Genomic DNA, 21,104 nt, shown 5'->3' on the forward strand with positions numbered 1-21,104 from the left:
AAATGGTGGGTTAAGGTTACAGACCACCAATTCAACCAATGAGCATTTGGAACGTACGCAAAAATAGTCCTACGCAGAAATTACCCCTGTTCCTCATAGTGCTGTGAAAAAAGTTCTCATCTTATTTAAAAAATTGAAACAGTTTCTGAAAGGAAAAACATTTCTGTACATTTTATTGGTGCATTTTGCTTCTTGTGATGTGAAGCCTAATCTCCATAATGATTTTTAAATATACCCCTGTCTTGTGAAAACACTGGGATTTCCTATGCTATTTATAGACCCTTCACTTCCGGTGACCAGTACTGCACTGCAAGTCTGCTAACCCCACATGCCATTCTGAGGATTGTGAGCTGACATATGTAGAATCATGCTGATATATAGTCCTCTGCAGGTTAAAGTTAAGGTAAAGTCCAGAGAAGCCATTGAATATTGTGAAATTAGCATAGAAGCCTATGGAAAGTGGAATTAGTGGTTTTTAGCCTTAAGGTAGTACAATACAGTTAGGTCATTTCTGAAAATTTGGTCGCATTTTGTTGAAATAAAGCTGTTTTGAGGCAGTCCGCACAGAAATTTCTAGTGTTTTGTCATAAAAAGGTGCATATTTTTTTAAATTTCGGTGTGTGGAGATTCAAGTAATTTATAAGTAATTTAGTGATTATTGTTATAAAATCCAGTAGCCATGGTAACATACTGAAAAAAGTTACTGAGTTTTAGTACAAATCAGGGGTGCTTTCCAAAACTAACAGCCAATTATTAACTTTTATGAAAAATCAGGCATTTAGACACTACCACAGGATGCAAGTATGCATGGAGTAGATGGAAAAAGGGTAAAAATAATAAGACCCTTCTCAATTCATTCTTTCACAATTTTAGTTCCAAAAGTTTGTGCGAAATAAGTTATTTTGAAAATCAGCCATCTGATGCTGAGGAGAGAACCTTATACGTTCCGGATACCATTCTTCCTTTAAATTACACCTGTTTACCATTACATATATATTTTATCTGTCTATGTATAAATGCTTAACTACATTTAAACAATATATCCACCAAATTTCCACTTTTAATTTTAAGTTTTACAAAATTTGACGGGGTGTGCGAAACAGTGCGCCTTAATGAAACTGTATAGTGCACCATAAATCTAGGTTTTACAGCGCTTAACCTCCCTTTTCCATTGCGGCGTGAATATGCCGGTGGTGATTGAATAGCATTTGCATGCCATTGCGTCATAATAGATAAATCAGCGGTCACATCAATACAAAGAACAGTTTACAAAAACAATCATTGCTTATTATTTTAGAAGAAACTGAGTATTTTTCAAATAAGGACTGATATCTAAACAAGAATTTGGTAGGAGACCTTTTGAGACACATTTCCTCATACCCCTGACAGTAGTTAGTACTTGTTCTAGCGTAGCGAATCAATTGTGAAATATAAAAACCATATGCAGGAGATGGAGGTATATAGCTGCACAGGTAAGAAAAATTATGGTATTAAAATTGAAGTTGTCTCTTTTATCATAAAGCTTAGTGTTGAGATGTATAAAAAAACAGAACAAGCTTCTTTATGTCGAGCTCTGGCGTATATATTTAAGGTAACCATTTACCAAAAGAAGTGTTGTTAATGGACAGTACATCATTAAAATATCTGCATGTAAAGTTACAGGCTTTAGCATCTTTTATATTTGTATTATTTACGAGATTCTGAAGAAATTCAATCTCGTATGAATATAAAATCAATCGGCTAGGAGAGGAGCTCAGTTAGTGCCAATTAGAATGGTAACTCGTTGAAAAATAACTCCTCAAAATGTGACAAATATGATATCAATCAGGAAATCAAGCATGTCGCAAACCCGATTTTCTGTGTAGCACATTTTACCTTTCTGCGATGATTTAGAAAAATATGTGGATTTGTTGCCTACAATATATCATTTTTTTCGAATCAGCAAAAGATTAACAAAGAAGTTCTTTCAAACGAGATTTTAATTTATCATATGGCAACGTAGTGTAAAGAGTTGAGAAGTCAAAAGTTTGGAGAGAATTAATTTTCCAAAAACCTGCGGAATTCTAGGCTTTGAATAAATCTTTTTAAGTATCCAGATATGATTAATGCCACTACGAGAGTAGGTGGTTTTGCAACTAGCTTGCTGTCCACTGCGGACAATATCTTTGTAAGATGAATTGACATGTCCTTCGTGGAGCAAGATGAAGATCCTGCAATATACTATTTTTTGTATGGATTCTTATGAAGTTTGGAAATCCAGTACAATTAAGTCCTCACATTTTGTTTCGATATTGAGAGAAGGACTTATGCTTGTTTAGGATTTTATCTTTGTCATAAGCAGTGCCTTTGTCTGTGACATTACCTTGGGCGTTACTATCAATGCTCAATTCCCTAATAATGCAATTGATGTAATGGGCTTTACAAATAAGTACAATGTTGTTAGGTGCTTTGTCCGCAAGAATGATGTAATGAGTAAAAGCATTCAAGTGCCTCATGATCTTTGAATACGGACTTCGGTCTTTTATTGACACATTTCTCGAGATATATTTCCTTACCAGCGATTTCTCACTTTAGCCATGATCTGGCATAATCTTCAATAGCAACCATTATGGTTTTAAAATTAAGTTTCCAATTGAGGTTCTCTGAAATTTGGACCATGAGAAACTAATTTACGTAGGAGTTCATTCTCAGTCATATTCAAATTACCAGTGTGTTGACATTACCGAAAGAACAGAGAGGAGTTGCGTGTACTATAGTTCATAACTAAAAACAAAAATGCAGAATTGTCTAGAACTACTGCAGTTAATAATTCTAGAATCTAGAACCATTTCTAGGCAATATGAAAAGTTGATTCAAGGAAATCTACACAAATTCAAAAGAAGCAGAAAAACAGAATAACAAAATCACATGAAGTCTATATTTAAAAAAGAAACACCAAAATATAAAAACAGAGAAGGACAGTTCGGAGAAATAGGAATCCAAAGACATGGCCGAAAACAGAAAACAGAGACAACCCACAAACATAATGTAGACAACAGAATAAAATAAGACGATCCCACTAAAAACTATAGCATGTACAGTACGAATTCCTACAAAAGGAAACCGATGTAACACCAGGTGCTCCGGAAGGGTTTAGCATGTCCAGTGCCGCCAGCGACAACCGTCACATCGCAACTTGTGGTAAAAAATCCTGTGAGCCTCATGTTCGGTGGATAGTACGTCCTGTGTCATCTAGGTAAAGTTCTAGGTATGGAACAGACGAATGTCATTTGAAGTATTCCGTGATTAGTCATTGCTAATGCATCATCGATATATTAGAGGCCTGGGCTAAAGTCGATTCGCTCTTTTCTGTATTAGTTTTGTAAAATCCTATCTTTAAACATTACAGAAACAGAAAAGCCAAAAGCGATGCACATTTTCCCCATAGGTATTTCAATGGTATGTTAGAACACCTGTCCTCCGAGGTCGACAAAAAAAAAAAAAAAAAAAAAAAACAATCGACCAGAAACATTTAACATCAGTAATTTCTTGTTGCAATAAATGAAGTTATACACAAACAATCCGTTTCTAGTCCCTTGTGCTGTATAGAAATATCGGTGAAAAAAGATCATCCTGAATTTATCAATGCTTGTTGTTTGGAAGTGTGGGGTGCAATAGAGAAAAATCGTAAGTTAATGGTAAGGCCAGTCAGAAAGAGGTACTCCTGCAGCCGTTTTGATTTTTACGCCTATTGCAGAGTAAGCTTAACACAGTAACTCTTGAGACCATCCTTCATAGCTGTGAATAAATTAGTAATGAGTTTTGAAAGGGGGTTTAGTTGTGCACTTGGCAGACCAAGCAATATTCCACTGTTTACAAGGACGCTCGTGAAAATGTCTATCCAATAAATGAAAGGAGAGCGTTATTTTCAATAACCAAAGAACATGTAATACCAAGGAAGTTAAAACGGAGACGTGATTGTCACTTATATCATTTATCTTGGGTTTTGTGCAGAGTGTTAGGTTGTCAATGACTTGTCAAGGCCCATTTTCTTACATGTAACTAGACAGTCAATTTGGTGTATTTTGCATCATTACGAACTTTTTCAGCGACAAATGTCATGAAGGTCTTCTAATCTGGCCAGGTGATTGTAGAACTCTAGGACGGTCGAAGGCGCCGATTTAATTACTTTAATATCAATGATATCAAATAAAAAGGTCTCGATTTCTTGCCCATTTTCTGACAATTGCGTTTATATAAATACTAGTATTAATTAGCTTAATTTTTTGATAATGGTTAAGGTATTCTTGCAACAGATCCAAAATATCGTGAGACCCGGCATATATAAGTATTACTATACAATTATACCATATATTTATATTAGAATACACGTTTGTTTGTATAGGCTAAAAACCACTAATTCCACTTCCCATAGGCTTCTATGCTAATTTCACAATATTCAATGGCTTCTCTGGACTTTACCTTAACTTTAACCTGCAGAGGACTATATATCAGCATGCTTCTACATATGTCAGCTCACAATCCTCAGAATGGCATGTGGGGTTAGCAGACTTGCAGTGCAGTACTGGTCACCGGAAGTGAAGTGTCTATAAATAGCATGGGAAATCCCAGTGTTTTCACAAGATAGGGGTATATTTAGAAATCATTATGGAGATTAGGCTTCACATCACAAGAAGCAAAATGCACCTATAAAATGTACAGAAATGTTTTTCCTTTCAGAAACTGTTTCAATTTTTTAAATGAGCTGAGAACTTTTTTTCACAGCACTATGAGGAACAGGGGTAATTTCTGCGTAGGACTATTTTTGCGTACGTTCCAAATGCTCATTGGTTGAATTGGTGGTCTGTAACCTATATGCTTTATACGTGATTGTTTTAGTCCTTTATCGTTTACCCTTCATTACATGCCTTATATCATATATTTAGACTAAATATAACTTTTTTGTATATGCATTATAAGTATTTGTTTATACCCTATATCATCTACCCTATATCCCACCCCTAGACCTATATCGCATACCCTATATCGCACCCCTTCGCAAACTATGCTTGAAGTGAGGTTAAAATACATGATATAATGAACATGACATATTAAAATCTGTATCACATGCTGTATCAACCCTCGACCTATATCATCCCGCGGTCCGGTGGCCTTTGGAATGACATAGGAGCCTCAGGTTGATACAGCAGGTGATACAGATTTAGACATGTAATATTCAGTATATATCATAACCCTAGACCTATATCGCATACCCAATATCACACTCCTGGACTTATATCGCATACTCTGTATCACACCCCTAGACATATATCGCATACCGTATATCACATACCGTATATCACCCCTCCTACTCTGGATGATATAGGAGTCTGTGGTTGATACGGCATTCGATATAGATTTTGCCATGTCATGTTCATTATATATGTGATACAGATTTTTGCCATGTAATATTCATGATATGATACATGATATCGACTCTCCAATGACTTTTTTGACTTCTTTTATAATTTAATCCAGTTGGAAACAAACATTCATAAACCAGGAGCTGTCCAGCAATCAAATGCAAGAAAATAGTTATCTTTGCATATCAACTTTCGTATTGGTTACATGGAACTGTTTGAGTGAATCTTGGAATGGTATGGTAACCGTAAAGGATCTATGTAATGTTGTCAGAAGATTTGTGAGGGGTTTCTTGTATGCAGGTTTTTGTGTAAAATAAGCCCGTATATTGTTTATCGTGGTGTTCGTGTTTTGAACAAATGCATACATAGAAATATATAATTTCTACAATGTTATGAGCAATAACTGTGTATAGAGTATTTATTTTATTCAGTTGTCATTATTAGTTCTTCAAGGGCTTGAAATATTCGTTCAAACCGAACATCTATCTCTGTTAGTCACATGAACTTGTTCAGAAACGTTTCAAAAAAGATTCTATTTGTTTACGCAAAAGACGGTACAGTTTGATTTCACTCTAGTTGTATTATTTCTTCCTGAGTTTATTGTCCTCCGCAATATTGCCGAATTCTCTTTAACGAAATGGTATTTTCCAGCAAGCTAGAATCAAACACCCATATTCTTATAAAGGTAAGTTGCTCTTCACGCTGGTCGGTTCCAACTGAAGAATTAAGACAATTTATATTAATGACATCTACATTGCATTAATTCTGTATTATCACTCTCACTAACTGGTTTACTTAAAATGAGAACACTGACGATCGACGAAGGAAGATTAAGTACAAAACATCTAATGAAACTATTCAAGCAATTACTAGAGGCTTAATTTACTGATTGTCCCAGGCGATCGCTATACACAACATATATTGCATTTTGATGGTAAATTGATTAGCTGGAGCAATAGAAGACATTTTCTATGATTAAATATAATGTGTCAATAATACCGATAATGACATGATTTTACAATATCGTTCACAATTGTACATTGAGCTTTCCTGATGCAGTTTTAATTATTAGTTGATACTAAGTCAGTGTCCTGGTTCCCGGGATATATTCAGATGTTAATAGTGACTAGTCATGCATCAATGTATACGTGTTACCAAATATTGCTTTTAAGTAGTTTGTAACTGCTAAGACTCCAACATTGTTCAAGAATTGTTACAGATATAAATATCAAAGGAAACGTACACATTAATTTTCCGAATATCCTAACTTGCTTTTCTTATATAGTAACACCGTGATACGTATACAACAGAGATGAGTAAACCAATATATTAGTATTAGTATTATAGTATGTACTGCTTACTTAATAGCTTTTACGTGCATGAGTTACGAAATGATCATATACTGTTTTAATTCATTCAACAGAGCATTCCACAATCATTGTGGTGGTGTCGTATGTGACGTATATGAAAATTTGGCTATACAACGCTTCAAATTGGTCCGTAAATCCTGTTTATTATACTTCTTGTTAATTTGCCGAGCTCTGATTGGTTCGACACGAGGGTAATATTCTGCTCTATCACATGTCTCAGAGGGTGCATGATAGTTTTAAGTCGCTAATATTGTTAGCGACTTCTTGCACTCGTTATTTCAGTATTTTATATTCGCATATAATTTGCATAATTATATATTACTATCTTCGTTATGCTGCAAATCTGTGTCGTGTTTACCGCCATGGCGTCATACGAGATAAAAACGTACATCTTAAATATCATACACGTGTGTTCTACGTGTTTTTCTTGCTTGTATGAGAACGGGAATTTTACATGAAATGATCGGTTAGCATTGAACACTAACTAGTTTCCGATCAGGCACAGGGGCTCGTTACAAGACTATATATAGGTCATATACATTAGCAGGGCCCCGATATCTATAAATAGACATTGCCTGTTGTTTAACTTGTTTCTAATCTGGTTGCCTGGTCAATATCATAAGAGACACAGGCAGCTAAAATGCACCTCCTTTAAAAATATCATCCACGTGTCAGTGTGTGTTTTTGCTTGTATGACAACGGGAAGTTTACATTAAAAGATGAAATGATCGGTTAGCATTGCATTTATGGATTATTACCCAGTTTCTGATTCATAGAGTAATCAAGGGAACCACGGCTATAGGGTAATCAAAAGAATGTAACCCAAGGATAAAGACCGGACATGGAAAAACAGATACACACAACAAAGAACATAAAGTAACTAAAAATCAAACATACAAAGTAACAAAAGCAAATGAGCAACTCGGATTCCACTAAAAACTGGGAGCATGGACCAGGTGCACCGGTAGGGTAAGCGTCCTCTGCTTTTCTAGAAACACCCGCCGAGTTGCTCATAAAAAGTCAAGTCAGGGGTAGTCGAAAGAGGGAAGGAAAACTATGACACGTTGAACAAATCAGTTCTCACAGCGGAGATGGATACACCGTAACGGTCCACGAGTTCATGATGACGACCATAAAACTTCTGTAGTGATGACTTCAATCTTGTAGAAACATAAACCTGTTCCAGAAGCCTATTTGTTAGAGTTCTAGCGCGATACAAAAAGTCTGCGTAGTTTCGGCAAGTTCTGGCATAACGTATGATTTGTGATATGAACACTCCATACGCAGGTGCTGAAGTGATGTTGCCACAGATGAAATAAAAGTTGACAATTCTGAATGAAAAGTCATCAAGTTTTGTTGGTCAATTGTTTTCCTTTACCGTCGATTTCTAAGTGTAGGACAAGATATGAGGCTGACTTCACAGTGTCTGTAGTATCCTTTATCTCAGGTTCTTTGGGGGTAGATGCGATGTATCAAATCCCCAAAATTAGGATTGTTTAAAGATAATTCGCCATCTATATAGCGGAAACTGAGATTGAAGGATCTAGCTAATTCTTTCTTTCGGACCAGATCAGCTATAAAGCCAGCCTCATAAGAGTGAAGAAAAATGTCAGCAAGTAGACGAGCACAATTTGTTCCCATTGGAATGCCGACCGTTTGTTGACAAACGCGTCCACCACACTGGGAAAATATGTTGTCGATCAAAAATTCCAGCATTTTGTAAACATCTTGTTCTGTATATTTGGAAGATGATTTGGAATTATTTCTTACCAAGTATGAGAAATCTCTACCAAGAACTATATATTTGTATCTAGTTGTACCATCTTTTTTGGAAAAAAAAACAATGATGTATAATGTTTTTAAGTCGGGATTTTAACTGTGTATGGGGAATAGAAGTATACAGTGTTGAAAAATCATAGGTTTTAATGCTATTATATTCTGATAATAGTCTTGAACTGATTGACTCCAAAAGATCTTTAATTTATTTAGACACACAGGGGCTCGTTACAATTGACTATATAAGTCATATACATTTTCAGGGCCCATATATATAGCCATTACCAGTTGTCCTATCTAGTTCCTGATAATTGATAACATTCGGGTAATCATGGTTACGAAAGAATAATCATATCAAGGGAACCCGGTTTCTAGCGGAAGTCACCCGATTTTAGAGCATATCGTACTCGTGCCATTTCGGATATCGAAGGTCAGCCGAAATCAGAGGCAGAGAATATTTGCCGATAAGTGACTTTGAAGACTTCAGTCTATGATTTTTTTATTACGCTCTCGTGAAGACCTACACTAATTCCGGTATATATTAGGTACCAGTTCAATCAGAAACATTAATATCTCTGATTCAATCGTAATCAGTTTTGCGTTTGAAGAACACTGTCCGATCAATAAATGAAATGAAATTCAGCAGACGTATATATATATACTTTTTTGAAGTTATGATGCCAAATTTACTACGAATCTGTATACAAACATTTCTAATCGTACTCTGAAATTAAAAGTGTCTGATTGGGGTTGAAACTAGAAAAGAAAGTGTTCAAATTGAGAACTTGCTGTTGAATTTCCATATACTGAATTCGTGACCTTTTGTATTTTGTTGTTAATTCTGCCTTGTAAAGACCTACAATAACAGTCGGATTAAATAAAAAAGAAATATCTTAATGAAATTTCTAATCTTAAGCAGGGAAAAGTCCATCACTGGTACATTGAATAAAGGTCACGAAAGGGTGTTATCCACACAGTGGACGTATACATTTTCAAATTAAAAAAAAAAACACACAACATCAAGAAAATACAGACGAAAGGTAAACATGCAGAACTAATTCTTAGCCTAGGGTTTAATGACAATGGAACATTCAATACAGGGGTTACAATCTGTGCTCTATCACCCTCTTAGCTTTCTTATCAATGTAATGTTATATATAAAAGTTTAAATTCAGAAATTCAAATGATTTTGTATTCATCGTAGATTGACCTTGATGACAGGAAGTCAGCAAATTAGGTTCGTTAATTATTCACCATTGCTAATGGTGATCCCTGTGGTGTTGTATGTTTCATATATGAATAATATGAGCACAAGATTTCTAATTTACAGAGCGTTGTTATGTTTCTATAGATTAAGTATGATATATTTAGTTTACAGTACAAGCTTTTTTGTATATGAATTATAAGTTATTATTTTAACCCTATATCACACCCTAGACCTATATCGCATATCCTATAGGGCCCCTAGACCTGTATCGCATATCCTATAGGGCCCCTAGACATGTATCGCATCCCTACTCGAATCATGTTTAAAGTATAGGCAAAATATATAGTATAATGAACATGACACATCAAAATTTGTATTGTATGCCTAATCAACCCTCAACCTATATCACCATCGGGCCTGGCTATGGATCAGGTAGGTATTCCTCGGGTAGTTTTGTCAGCATTTTATTTAAATGATTTCCGACGTCGTACAAATAAACATGGAGTAACCACGCTATCTGGCAGTTTGGGGTTTTATTTACCTATTCAATCATTCTACGGCCATTCACTGTCATCTTGAAATGATTGACCTTATTTTAACAACCAACACGAGTTACAAGTAAATGTATTATTTGAAGGTTCCGATCAACTGAGTTGCGTAAATTTCGACAATACTCTCTTTACGATTGTTTAAAATTCATATTAATAATTAGATTCTTAGTGTTCTCTGGACATTGAATGTTTATTCGAACACCAGGCTTGCGTTTTGAAATGTATTTATGTAACTTACCATTCCGAATCTTCACGCTTTTTTTATTCCGACTATATTCCTTAATGGCAAGTAGAGAAAAAAGTATCTAGACACATTAATTATCTCTTCTGCTGTATTTGTGGTGGATTTCAAATCGGTTGAAATGAAGTGTACAATTCCAGACAAAGACAAAATACAACACACACAATACTATTGATTGGTTTACACAACAATGATGCTTTAAACAAAACGACATCTGTTGTCTAGAGAGTCCCAAGCTTATAATGCAAAAACTCTTACCTTCGACTGATGACAATCGCTACTAATTATAGAGATCTATGGATTATCTCTGAAATGGCGGCTTGATGATCGGTTAATCCTGGAGAAAGATGACGATGACACTCTCTCTATTAGATGTTTCCAATGAACTAGTAATTGATTACTCCATATAAACTTTTAATATCCGCGATCGATCGGGTTTGATTTTAAATAAGAGTAAATGCTGCCTTTTAGTTTATGATGAGGGCGAATAAGAACTTTAGTCATCGGAAGTCAATCAGAAACCTGTTAAAAATTCAGCAGTCCTTTGGTACAAAGTACCAAGATATCGCGTTTCTTATCATTTTTCTCTTAATATGTGTAAAAATTATAGAAGCGGCTCCTAATCTGGCTCCTAAACAATGCATTTTTTCAGTTTTGGGAATAGAAAGTAATGTTTACTTTTTCTTTTTTATTCATTAATAATTTCATGTACCACCTTCATTCTAAATTTATTGATTGAATTTGCCCTCAAACCCCGTAATTTCCAGTTATTAGAGTAAATGGGAATTGCACTTACATTAATTAATCTGTCGCCATACGTTTTATGTTTAAACATGTTAAGTAATGACTGACCTTCTAGAAATGAAAACAATCTAATTACATGTATAAGGAAAGTAAGTATTAGCGAGTTGTTTTTCTTAATGAGATGATATTTTATTGTATGCATGCATTTGCAGTTTTTTAAATAACTTTGAATAAAGTATATTATTATACAGATAGCAGTGTTTTATCGAATGTTCCAAGTGTAATAAATTTCGATAGTTCACACTGTGAAATAAATTCGGTAATTTCACTCTCAGATTTTCTCCCACCAAAACGTCAAAACTTTTATGTCAATCCGCCAATCATCCTCCCAAGTCAAGGTATTGAGTCCACTCTCGCTAGCGTGGAACTTATATTCATATTAAAAATATTGATAAATTACGAAGAAAATCTATATGATAAATAGAATAATCAATAGGTTATCGTGAATAACCAAAATGTGATCACTCGTGCCAAGAACGCTTGAGGATTTAACTCGTGCGCGGACAAGTTGGGCACACTCGTTAGATCTAGGCGTTCATCGGCACTTGTGATAATATATTATTTATCCACTCTTTCCAATTAATTATCCTATTATTCCCGCGTATGATGAAGAAAATAAATTCCTTACGTTTTAGTTGTGAAGCCCTCATTGTATTGATATCAATAAAATTTCGAACAATTATTGATATCACAATTATCATTAATAGCATGTAAATAAATATTTATTAACGTCTTGTTAAATTATTAATCCAATTTGAAGTAAACCTCACTTTTGCCTTTTTCATATAACCTTTGCTTTCCGTTTTGAGTTAACTTCTGCTTTTTACGTTAACATCTCTTATGCGTTTTTACAGTTGACCTCTAATTTGCAATTTTGATGATAATCTTTGTTTTGTCTTTTCGATGTTACCCTCTGTTTTGCTTTATTGATATCAACATCTGTTTTACCTTTTTGTTGTTACCACTGTTTCCCCGTTTTGATGTATACCTCTGATTTGCCTTTTTTTTTATGTAAACCTCTGTATTGCCTGTTTAATGTAACCTCTGTTTTGCCATTTTGATGTAGACCCTTTTTTGCCTTTTTTATTTAACGTCTGTTTGCCTTTTTGCTGTAGAATTCTGTTTTGCGTCTTTGATATAACCTCTTTTTGCCGTATTGATGTAACTACTGTCTTGCCTTTGTCTATATAACCTCTGTTTTATCGTTTTTATGTAACCTCTGTTTTGCCGTTTTGATGTAACCTCTCTTTTTTGCCTTTTTTATACCCTCTGTTTTGCGGTAACCTCTTGTATGTTAACCTCTGTTTTGCCTTTTTGATTTATACCATTTTGTCATCACGATAGCCACCACACACTTCCTTTCTTCTTACATTTATAGCAACAAAAAAAAATATAATACATATTTCCTGGAAACGCCGGTTTAAATTTCATTAGATAACAACCATTTTACTTACTGATGGTGGGCTTTTGATTTCTTATTTTAAAGTTTTCATATAGGATATTGATTTTTTTTCCAGAACATTTAAGGAGAAATGAATGGTTTTTGAATTAAACAAAAAATAAACTGTTGAACATGATATAAATTTTTAAAAATGTTGTACACGGTATACCTGACTACGGTGAAGAGGAGAATACACGGAGACAGATGTCCATAAACACTGAAACAGTTAGTATCAGTTTTGTATTTTCTAAATGAAAACAACTGCATTAGTTCATTGAGTAGTTTATTATCTATCTATAGCATAAAGTTTCGAACATTTACTATTATGCGCGCACGTAAATTTTCTTTGAACATAGAATTCTAACTAGCCCGAGTACAGAAGTGAGGATAGAATTGTGCAGATATTGGAACAACAGTGATGGAAAAATAAAAAAAAACCATATTCCTTCAATGGTCTTTTTTTTTATTTTACAAAATGATTTTCTAATTTTAAAGAGTAATCAAGGGAACCAAGGTTATAGCGGTAATCCAGGGACAAAGACCAGACATACACAACAAAGAACATAAAATAACTAAAATCATACAAACAAAGTAACAAAAGCAAATGAGCAACTTGGACTCCACTAAAAACTGGAAGCATGGACCAGGTGCACCGGTAGGGTAAGCGTCCTCTGCTTTTCTACAAACACCCGCCGAGTTGCTCATTAAAAAATTGTAATTGAATACACCAAATCCATTGTCTAATATTAGAAAATCAATTTCTAATATAAAAAAATGTTTTTTTTAATATAAGAAATTCAATTGAATTTTTAATATCAAAAAATGTGTTTTTTTTAAATATCAAAAAGGTTTTTGTATTATTAGAAATCAAATTTGTAATATTAAAAGAAATGAATTTTTAATATTAAAAAATCAGTTTTTTTGATATTAGAAAACACTCATTTTTGTCCATTTTGGCTTGCCAATTATGTTTTAACTATTATTGCTTAGAATTAGATCATTTATTATTATTATTATTATTATTATTATTATTATTATTAATTGTTTATTTTATTAAAATGTTTTCATCTGTTGATGTGAACTTATTTTTATCTGCAAAACATGGATCTATCTTTTACATTTATTAAGTTATTAGTTGGTTGGTCTTATACCCATTTTGTAGACTCCCCTGAAGAATATCATTTTATTAATTTTTATATAAGGGTCGTTGTAATAAATGATTACGGTTTTAGGCCATACAAATTAGCGGGAAAATGTCTCTAAGGAGGCGCATGAATTCATGCTATATACTTTCCATATTTCTTTTCTATCTAATACTTTTAACATAATGCAGATGAATAAGAGTAAAAAGACAATCTTTTGTAGATTTGGAATTAAATGAAAAAAAACTTTTTTTAACAAATGCAAAATGACCTACTTTTCTATGCGGAATCTCTTGACTGTAGCTCAGCACTTCCGCTGTCAATGTAAACATGGCTGGCGTACCAGATTATTTTGAGCGAAAGGGTTCTCTCTTTTTACGCTCCGATCACATGAATTATGGACGAGCTACACTAAATTCTAATTGGTGAGTAAAAGAAAATTCAAGAAATTACAGAAGTATTCATAGTATTGTTATCTTTTCACAAAATCCACGGCGAACGTTTGGTATCCTAGTGTGCAAAAATGTACATGGACCTATAGTGTAACAGTAGAGCAAGATGCACTCAACTAAATTCACAACAGTACCAGTTTGGATTCAAACTTGACACTTCTGGCACTGTAGGCAAATGCTCTACCAACTGAGCTAAATGATTACTCTGCTAGCACAGCAAATTAAGCACGGTATAATTTCTATTCTTCTTGTAACAGAAGCTTGCACTAGACTTAGCTGTACTATAATTTGGATACTCCTGATAACCATGAGGTGTCTTAAAGTATTTTTTTTATCTTACGTTAATACCTTCTTACAACGTAGAAAAAAAATAGCCTCCTGTAAGGCATGATTATTTGAATTTATTTATTAGCAAAATGTATTGTCAGAGGCTTGTAACCATAGAGTCAGGTCAAGTACAGTGATTTAGTTAGCGCTCATCATTTTTGCCATTTACAAAAGGATTTCGTAAATGATGAAAATGTTTAAGATCGTTTTCGTCACTTAAAATTTGAAAAGTGTATAAAAAAAATTCCATTCAAAAAGTATTTCAGATAAATTTTCGTCACCTTAAATAAAAATGTTGTTAAAAACTGTCAATCGAAAGTTACATAATTTCACCCGGCCTTACACTCTGACAAGTTTATGATCCCAAGCTTGGTAATTACCTGGTCAACCAGGTGTGAAATACTTTTTATTGTTGTTAACTTGGCATCCCTGATATGTACATCGATAATAATCCTTTAAAATAACAACAATTTATCAATTGTTTGATCATTAGGACCACAAAAGATAATCCCAGGGTTCTCACTCAACTTCAGCCGGTCATTTTCGACCGCAGAAAAAAGCCTTGAGTTGACTTAAGACATTTCTGCTCATTTTCTGTACGTTTAAAATATAACTTATATATATATATATATATATCCTTATTTTAAGGATTAGTCATGTTAAACAATTTCGATCGTTAATGGATAGCGACCGATTTTACTCCCATATATAAAAAACCTTCATGAACCTCGCTACATATATATAGCTATCTATTTTTAGAAATTTAAATGCACACGAAAACAATGTCTCCGACATGTGACTGGTCATCTCATGGATTTCAATTAATTTTAACGCAATAGCGGACAGTTAGGAAGTATTAATCAACGATAAATATTTATTTTACGATTCTCTTTTCTTCTTGAAACGAAATCACAATGATTACGAACGTCTTCAATTTTAATCATGATCTTGGGACAAAGGTAAAAAAAATTACCACCCAGCAGTAAGATATCATACAGCAACTGCTTACAGAATGCAACATTCTACAGTTGACTATGCCAATGTGGCCAACCTCCTGTCTACTTTCTGCGTTATCTTCTGGTGACTGAGAGGGGATGTAGTAGGTACTATCTGATCAAGACCTATTTTAGCAACAGGCTCAAGGTTTCATCAATCAACTCTCTTCTAAGGATCTGTCTCTATGCTTCTGATTTGAGGAGTTTTAGGTTGGAGAGGGCTTTTGAGGTGTGGTGTTTGGCAAAGGACAGGAGGATTTTCTCTTATTAGTTGAGTGTCAGGTCATACCATAACAGTAGCTTATATCAAATAGTAGCTATTTTTAGACTGAATGCACCAAAGCTTTGACATAATGTAAAAAAAAAAAATTATTTTACTATTTTTCTAATAGTAACTATTTTATTTTATTAAGTAACACATGTTTTCTTATAGAAAATAATAGTTTTATTTTATCTGTAAACTTACAATAAATGTATTAAAAGTGTTTATGTCTTTAGTTTATGATACTACTATTTACAAAATTCTGCTGCCCATAATATGTCGTTTGTGCTCTACACAAAAGTGACTAAAGCCCTCAAAATCCTAGCTAAAACCTTGCAAGTATTATTTGTAAAGTAAGTTCATGCATGTAAGCTAGCATCCCATTTTTTAAATTTTCATATCCTATAACCAAGAAGAGTTTTGAATTTTAGTTATTTGTTTTAAAATCTATTTTACCACCAGAAGTCTGCAGGTTTTTGTAGCTACCAGTTACTTGAGTATTTTCAAAATTTTCTGAAATTACATGTTTGTCAATAAAAATATTGAAGAATTTGATATCATTATAACATTACAATAATGTATTTTAAATTCCTGCTAGTCTAAAAATGGTCCTAAAGGTAGAAATGTCAAAAGGTTAAATGTATTTCTAAAATTTTGCTTTATATAATGACATATTCTACAAAGAATGAAATAAGCAAAAATGTTTAATTAAAAATCTATTACTGTTTTTTTCTCTTTCAAATGATTTTTATTTGAACTCTGCAGGCACCAAGCACGAGAATCAGAGCCAAAAGACTATGATATCAGCCGAGGAGATACCAGAGATTTATGCAAAGCAACTTACCACAGAGTTGGGGATATTACTGATGGAGTATGTATTAATAAGTAGAAATGGGGGATAAAAAATTAACTTCTTAATAAAAAGACACAGATAAGCTTAATCATGTTTCTCTGTTTTTAATGAAAACCAGTAAACACACATTTTAATAGTCTCATCTTATGATCTTGTCAATTCAAGATAATTAGTCTCTTACTCCAATATAAAAGCATAAGTAGTAATTGTTTATAGAATACCCACAATAACCTTATTCATGATAACCTCTTATGCTTGAATATTTTATCAGTATAATAGTAAAGTAATACATTGTAACACACAATAGAAAATTCTGATACATGCACATCATCTAGATGTACCAAGACATAGCAAACTGTATACAAACTAAAATTTGTATGCACATCCAGTTCAAAAATATATCAGGAACGAGATTCACAAACTACATAAGAAAAACACTTTTTGCTTAAATTGATTTTTTTTTGCTAATATATGTATGTAGGTTTTTCATTCTGAAATGTTACCATCTGTCTTTGTTAATATATTATTTGGTGTGCAACCTCCATGTCACACCCATTATCCAAATAGGTAAATCTTACAACCTCCATGTCACACCTGTTATCCAAATAGGTAAACCTTACAACCTCCATGTCACACCTGTTATCAAATCTCCAAATAGGTAAATCTTACAGGGTTGTATGATTGCTCAGTCTGTTATTCAGATGTTTTAATTTTTAATAATCATTTCAATATATGATGTATGTATTATGTGATTTTCAGTCCCTTCCAAAAACTACTTACCAAGACCACACAGAGCAGATATTCTTAAAACAAGATTTTCAAGAACAAGAAACAAGAAAACCAATGGTTAACATGGATACCATTTCTAATACAGATTTAGACAGGTGAAAGAAAAATTAAAGGTTTTACCAAACACATGCAGATGTAATATTTACTATTTAAACTGATGGTTAGAAGTAAAAATTTCCCTCAGAAATACAATGTATACATTCAGGAGGCAGAGGCTTTAAATGTATTCAAAATTTCAAACTTGTAATTCATTTTTCTATAATCTAAAAAAAAGATGTTAAATTTATCTTGTTGAGTTAACAAAGATGGACTTACTATTAATTTTAGTCTTGTAATCAACCTAATTGTAATACTTTAGGTGTTGATCTAAAATGCACTTGAATTAATGAAAAAAATTACAGCCAAGAACGGTTCCTTTGTTGACATTTCAAGTCTATGGAACCTGTAGAAGTAAATTGTGAAGTAAAAAACTGCACACAGTAGTATTCACTACTTATATATTTACTAGTCATCCTAATAAGTGTATAAAGGGTAAATTATGATTCCCATGTCTTTATAAGAATTCCATAATCATGTTCTGGGCTACAAATCCATGGTTGATGATGCATAGTTGTCCTCTTATGCTGAAATGTCATTTGAGTGATTAAACTTTATTGCAAGTTGTTGCAAATCATGATTGATCAGAATTTGATGTGAATATTTAACATCTTGGTTTGAAAACCAAATTAGTACTTTGATTGCATTGATTTTTCAAGGCCAATTTCATCTTGTCGAGAAGTGAAGATAGATTTGATAAATATGCAGAAAGTTAATTTGTGTATTTGATCTTGACAGCTAAACCAACTCCAATAACTCGAAGGAAATGTATCTTCATGGAATCATGATTTCAAATAAAGCAATAGCAATAGTTTCATCACATGTCTTTTCTTACGAGAGATCTAGAATAAATTTATTATATAGTATACCAAGAAGATGTATATAAAGCCGTTGTAATAAACATTTTTTATGGTGTTTTTGTAGAGATACTGCAACACCACAGAGAGGACATGGTTCAGTATTACCACGCCATAATCCAGAATATAACAAATTCCACCTAGAAACAACTCATAGAGCTGATTTTATGCCACCAAATCCTGATTATGTGCCTGTGCCTGTGAGTAACAAAGAAACTAAGAATATGTTTAGTCCATATCTCAAATAGTGTCATCAATGGTTTGATTGTTTCTGTACCAAAACAACCAATATGTACTCTCCTTTGTATAACCTCAAAAAAGTTTAATGGCAATGAAGTATATGTATATTAAAACATTCACTTTGATGGATTTACTCTTGTATGGACTTCATGCATAATTCTTTTTCTTTTGCAAAAATAATTTATTAAAGATCTGCAGTCCCTGGTAAAACTGGTTAAACTTTATACATCTTAATTAAACAAATTAATTTGCTGGGGTTATTGAAAGAAATCAAAGTACTCATGCACTGTGTCAATATCAATGTAAAACTGAAAATGAAACGTTTATTTATGAAAAGTACTGGCTTACAAAACACTAATATGGATACTGATAATAAACTGAATCACATAAAGTAGTATAATCAACTTTTTTAGGAATGCAAGTTGTAATTTATGATTTAATCCAGTTATTTAGATATCAAATAATTGAGATTATAAATATTTTTTTGCTCCAGTTGCCTACTATAATGTTAGATTATTCTTATTCAAGTGTACTGTGAAGATCTGGGATTTTTCAGATGTGTGAGAAATTATTTTGGACACAAGTGGAAGATATCTTAGATTATAACTGTGAATGTTTATTAAAGTCCATCTCTTTTTTACCCATATTAGACAAAAATTGTATCATGAGTGACATTTTTCAATATTATTCATCCTGGTCATATTTGTTATGCTGCCAAACCGAAATTTATTTCAGTGCAATGTGGTCAAGACTTTGAACAAATACAACTTGTGAAGATTAAGTACTCATAATATTATCTTCACCTGAAATACAACAGAAGCAAAAGAAATTTAATTCATATAAATAGGAGATAACTCGGTATGCTTAGCATATGAGGCATGAAGAATAAAGATTTCTTATCTGTTTTTTATTTTCATTTTGAATTGTCCTTATTGTATTAACTTGTGTTATTTTATGTAGGAGGAGTTACCTGATTTTCCTGACCAGTCAGCAGCCTACAGGAAGTGTCATTCACAATTTACAGATACATGTGACTATCGTAGACCTGGTCGTAACACATGGCAGGATGAAAGTGGAATCTATGCCAACACTCATTACAAAAGACAAGTGATCCAGACAAGAAATCCTATCCCAGAACAGAAAGTATGATGAATGACACACAACTGATAAAAACGTAATTTGTTGTGTATTGTATAGTCAAGGTTAATGATAAAAACTCTTGGCTAACCAAGATAGGTATCACATGACTTCATCACTTTACTATTATTTCTTTGTTTCAGAAGTAACATAGTTGTTTACTTTATGAACCCTCTCCTTCAATGGTGTCAATTATGAAATTTGATACTGCTTTCCATAAATTGATATATGATAAATGGCTTAAGTGAATAATTTTCATGTTGTCAAATTACAAATTATTTAACTTGATCTAAAATAAAGTATCAGATACACATTTTTTGTTAAAAAGATCAATTTTGTTTTTGTAATGTTTTTTTCAATGACAGTAATGATAAATATGTAAACCATATGGAAGTCAGAATGAAAAAAGTCTTGAAAATAGAACGTGATATTTCAGTCAAGGTTTCTACATTTTATTCTTACTGAAACAATGTCTTTGTAATCTTTTTTTGTAATTGATGGAAATGAAAATAAAATAACTGTTTTACTACTTGTTAAGATTATTTTATTTATTTGTAATCTGAATTTTATATCTATTGAATTGTTACATAATTTCTTTGTTGTTATAGATGTGTTATGATGGGTCAATTCTACCACCAAACTTGTACTGCCTATAGAGCTAAACAATTCCGTGATACACATTTTATTGTCAAATATTATTGTCTTTTTGTTAATTTCACTTTTAGCATCAATTATATGAGTTGTCAGTAAAATATTATTAAAGTTTCTGTGATATTATTTTATTTGAAAATCTTGTTAGTCCTCATTGCTTTATTATATTTTAACAGAAGATCTTTCATCAAACAACACATGGCTAAAACTAATAAAACTAATTTTTTTATCAAATATTCAGGGTAAAAAAAGTATTGAAAATGTGGAGTATATATTGTGAGTCCCAGACTGTTCGAATTGAATCATGAAACTGCCCTTTTTTTGTTTTAAAGTTGTCATAATGATACACAGAGGAAGAAACAGTTTATATGCATCAAGATATATAAGAAATTGACATATGAGGGGTCTGTAAGTCTCAATCTAGTTTCATTTTCCTGTCCAGAATTCCTGATGTAGAACATATTGAAATCCAAAGACTGGTTTGCATTTCATTGTTTAATTCCAGGATCTC

The 21,104-nt window shown here is 32.9% G+C and overlaps 2 protein-coding genes across 3 annotated transcripts in view; one reads left to right on the forward strand and one right to left on the reverse strand.

The window, feature by feature from the left end:
- LOC148627006 (uncharacterized) overlaps positions 1–10,946 on the reverse strand; it is a 30,481-nt gene extending 19,535 nt beyond the window's left edge. Inside the window, exon 1 of one of the 2 annotated variants that reach the window (XM_088565451.1) lies at positions 10,806–10,946. The gene's annotated coding sequence lies outside the window, so the exon portion shown is untranslated. Of the gene's footprint in view, positions 1–10,544; positions 10,771–10,805 lie in introns of those variants that run through there. The other variant, XM_088565442.1, reaches the window with a different exon arrangement.
- A 3,286-nt stretch (positions 10,947–14,232) lies between these two features.
- Positions 14,233–20,707, forward strand: LOC148627007 (cilia- and flagella-associated protein 95-like). Its single transcript, XM_088565495.1, has 5 exons — positions 14,233–14,359; positions 16,736–16,841; positions 17,583–17,707; positions 18,633–18,765; positions 19,766–20,707. Exons 1-5 carry the CDS (start codon positions 14,265–14,267, stop codon positions 19,952–19,954), a joined length of 648 nt encoding a protein of 215 aa, XP_088421621.1. The 5' UTR covers positions 14,233–14,264; the 3' UTR covers positions 19,955–20,707.
- The last annotated feature ends 397 nt before the right edge of the window (positions 20,708–21,104 follow it).

This window comes from Perna viridis, chromosome 1 (genome assembly GCF_037379345.1).
Source record: "Perna viridis isolate PV_CMFRI_1.1 ecotype Kerala chromosome 1, ASM3737934v1, whole genome shotgun sequence".
Taxonomy (NCBI): Eukaryota; Metazoa; Mollusca; class Bivalvia; order Mytilida; family Mytilidae; genus Perna; species Perna viridis.

Coding starts and splice junctions, on each gene's coding strand:
- LOC148627007 (XM_088565495.1), top strand. CDS start 14,265: ATGGCTGGCGTACCAGATTATTTTGAGCGAAAGGGTTCTCTCTTTTTA. Junction 16,842..17,582: donor TTGGGGATATTACTGATGGA/GTATGTATTAAT, acceptor TGTGATTTTCAG/TCCCTTCCAAAAACTACTTA. Junction 18,766..19,765: donor CTGATTATGTGCCTGTGCCT/GTGAGTAACAAA, acceptor TATTTTATGTAG/GAGGAGTTACCTGATTTTCC.